Source organism: Limulus polyphemus, unplaced genomic scaffold, assembly GCF_000517525.1.
Source record: "Limulus polyphemus unplaced genomic scaffold, Limulus_polyphemus-2.1.2 Scaffold6664, whole genome shotgun sequence".
In the NCBI taxonomy this organism is placed as follows: domain Eukaryota; kingdom Metazoa; phylum Arthropoda; class Merostomata; order Xiphosura; family Limulidae; genus Limulus; species Limulus polyphemus.
In genome coordinates this window covers 40,055-42,735 of record NW_013672274.1, presented here as the reverse complement: position 1 = coordinate 42,735, position 2,681 = coordinate 40,055, and the positions used below count along the sequence as shown (strand labels likewise).

Sequence of the window (2,681 nt, the reverse complement as noted above, 5' to 3'; positions counted from 1 at the left end):
AATTATTAATTTTGAAGTCCCACGATGGGTTCCCAATGGAACAAGTCACGTGATCCTAGACTGCCGGTACCGGTATACCGAGAATGACCTGAGGCTTGTGGTGAAATGGTTTTTCAACGACGATTCCGAACCTGTTTACCAGTGGATACCAGAACTGGAAAAACGTCACGTAGCTGAATTTCTACTTGGACGACTGAATCTCAGTTTTAGTCTAAACTCGGGTGATCGGTACTCTCGCTACCGGGCTCTGTATATTCTCAATCCTTCACTTGAAATGTCTGGAAAATACACCTGTCATGTTGCGTCATTAGCAGGACAGGACTCTCGACACCAGGAGATGTTTGTTTTTGGTTAGTTATGAAAAACAAATTGAGTCTTTCTTTGATTGAGTACGCTTTACAGCAAGAGTTTAATATATTAACTCTGTAGTATAATTAGTTTTTTCTTTTTTTACACAGTTATACTTACTATCTATACCATAAAAACCTTCTCCCAAAAAGTGGCTTTTTTTTTTAATGCCGAATAACAAATGAAATTTTAAATATTTACTGACTGTGATAAGATAAAATACAATGAAAGATATCAAACAACGATTCTTGAATATAGTATTACATGTAATTACACGGACCAGAACGACTCGGTGAATGGCTGGATGATAACGATTCCTGCTATTTTTGTAAAACGAACAAAGCAGAAAGAAAATTAATTTAAGGCCCGAAACGATAAAAGGCAATGCTTCTACTTTAGCACGAGACCAATTTTTTCCAATAACTGATGACAGTTGTCCGCCCCCCCCCCCTCATTACTGGAAATAACCTAGGTCTAAGTGCGTCATTAATCTTTATTCATTTATAAAGACAAAGGTTTAACGAGGAGTGTAGCGGCTCTTTGCTTTGAATAAAATATTTGAAGCACGTGCATGACTAAATCCTTAAAATATCCGGTCGTCCGTTTAAAATTACTATGTATCAGATTAACAAGTACAAGAAAGTTATCTATGTACTAGCAAGTAAAACAACAAAATATAACTGCTCATGTAACAGGAAGTAAAACAACAAAATGTAACTGCTCATGTACTAGCAAGTAAAACAACAAAATATAACTGCTCATGTACTAGCAAGTAAAACAACAAAATGTAACTGCTCATATAACTGGAAGTAAAACAACAAAATGTAACTGCTCATGTATCAGGAAGTAAAACAACAAAATATAACTGCTCATGTAACAGGAAGTAAAACAACAAAATGTAACTGCTCATGTACTAGGAAGTAAAACAACAAAATATAACTGCTCATGTACACGGAAGTAAAACAACAAAATGTAACTGCTCATGTACACGGAAGTAAAACAACAAAATGTAACTGCTCATGTACTAGGAAGTAAAACAACAAAATGTAACTGCTCATGTACTAGGAAGTAAAACAACAAAATGTAACTGCTCATGCACCAGGACGTAAAACAACAAAATATAACTGCTCATGTACTAGGAAGTAAAACAACAAAATGTAACTGCTCATGCACAAGGACGTAAAACAACAAAATATAACTGCTCATGTACTAGGAAGTAAAACAACAAAATGTAACTGCTCATGTACTAGGAAGTAAAACAACAAAATGTAACTGCTCATGTACTAGGAAGTAAAACAACAAAATGTAACTGCTCATGTACTAGGAAGTAAAACAACAAAATGTAACTGCTCATGTACTAAGAAGTAAAACAACAAAATGTTGAATTTGTTGTTTATTTTCAAGCGTAAGCCTACATTATAGGCTGTCAGCGCTGTGACCCGATGTTTAACGTTATAAGCCCACGAGCTTACTTCTGAGCCACTTTGAGGAGGGGGGGACAAGGTGATCAATGTTCTGTTTACTTATATGTTTAAATCTTATAAATACTTCTAAAACACAGCTTCACATGAGTAAATTATTAAGATGATATAACCACATGAAACAAATAAGGACTTTTGTTCACATTATTCTAATTCTAGCTGTGTAGACACAAATATAAATAGGAAGTTTTTAAGGGACTGAAGTCACTTAGCAACGTCTCCCAGTTGTTGCGTTTCTAACGCAAAGCTGCACGAAAGACTATATGTCCACCGCGGGAAAACATACTCCCATTTTAGCGTTGTATGTCCGTGAACTTACTGGTGACTCAATGGAACATGATAGCCCATTATGTAACTGTGTGTTGAAGAACAAACAAACCTTCTACCAGTTACATTATTGTCGACTAATACAGAGTAACAAACAACGAACCTTTACCATCGTAGTGGTTGTAGTAGACGTAGTTTCAGTTGGGAAATTTGATTCAATACTTGAAACACAACCACTCGAAGGTGCTTAGAGGATCGTAAATACTTGAAACACAACCACTCGAAGGTGCTTAGAGGATCGTAAATACTTGAAACACAAGCACTCGAAGGTGCTTAAAGGATCGTAAATACTTGAAATACAACCACTCAAAGGTGCTTAAAGGATCGTAAATACCTGAAACACAAGCACTCGAAGGTGCTTAGAGGATCGTAAATACCTGAAACACAAGCACTCGAAGGTGCTTAAAGGATCGTAAATACCTGAAACACAAGCACTCGAAGGTGCTTAAAGGATTGTAAATACTTCAAACACAACCACTCGAAGGTGCTTAAAGGATCGTAAATACTTGAAACACAACCTAGTCG

General features: G+C 36.2%; 1 protein-coding gene across 1 annotated transcript in view; it reads left to right on the top strand.

Moving 5' to 3' along the window:
- Positions 1 to 4: 4 nt before the first annotated feature.
- Positions 5 to 2,681, top strand: part of LOC106473948 — a gene marked incomplete at its 5' end in the record, with an annotated part of 21,708 nt that continues 19,031 nt past the window's right edge. Inside the window, one exon of the mRNA XM_013934636.2 lies at positions 5 to 350. Coding sequence (XP_013790090.2) covers positions 5 to 350 — 346 coding nt within the window. The remainder of the gene's footprint in view (positions 351 to 2,681) is intronic.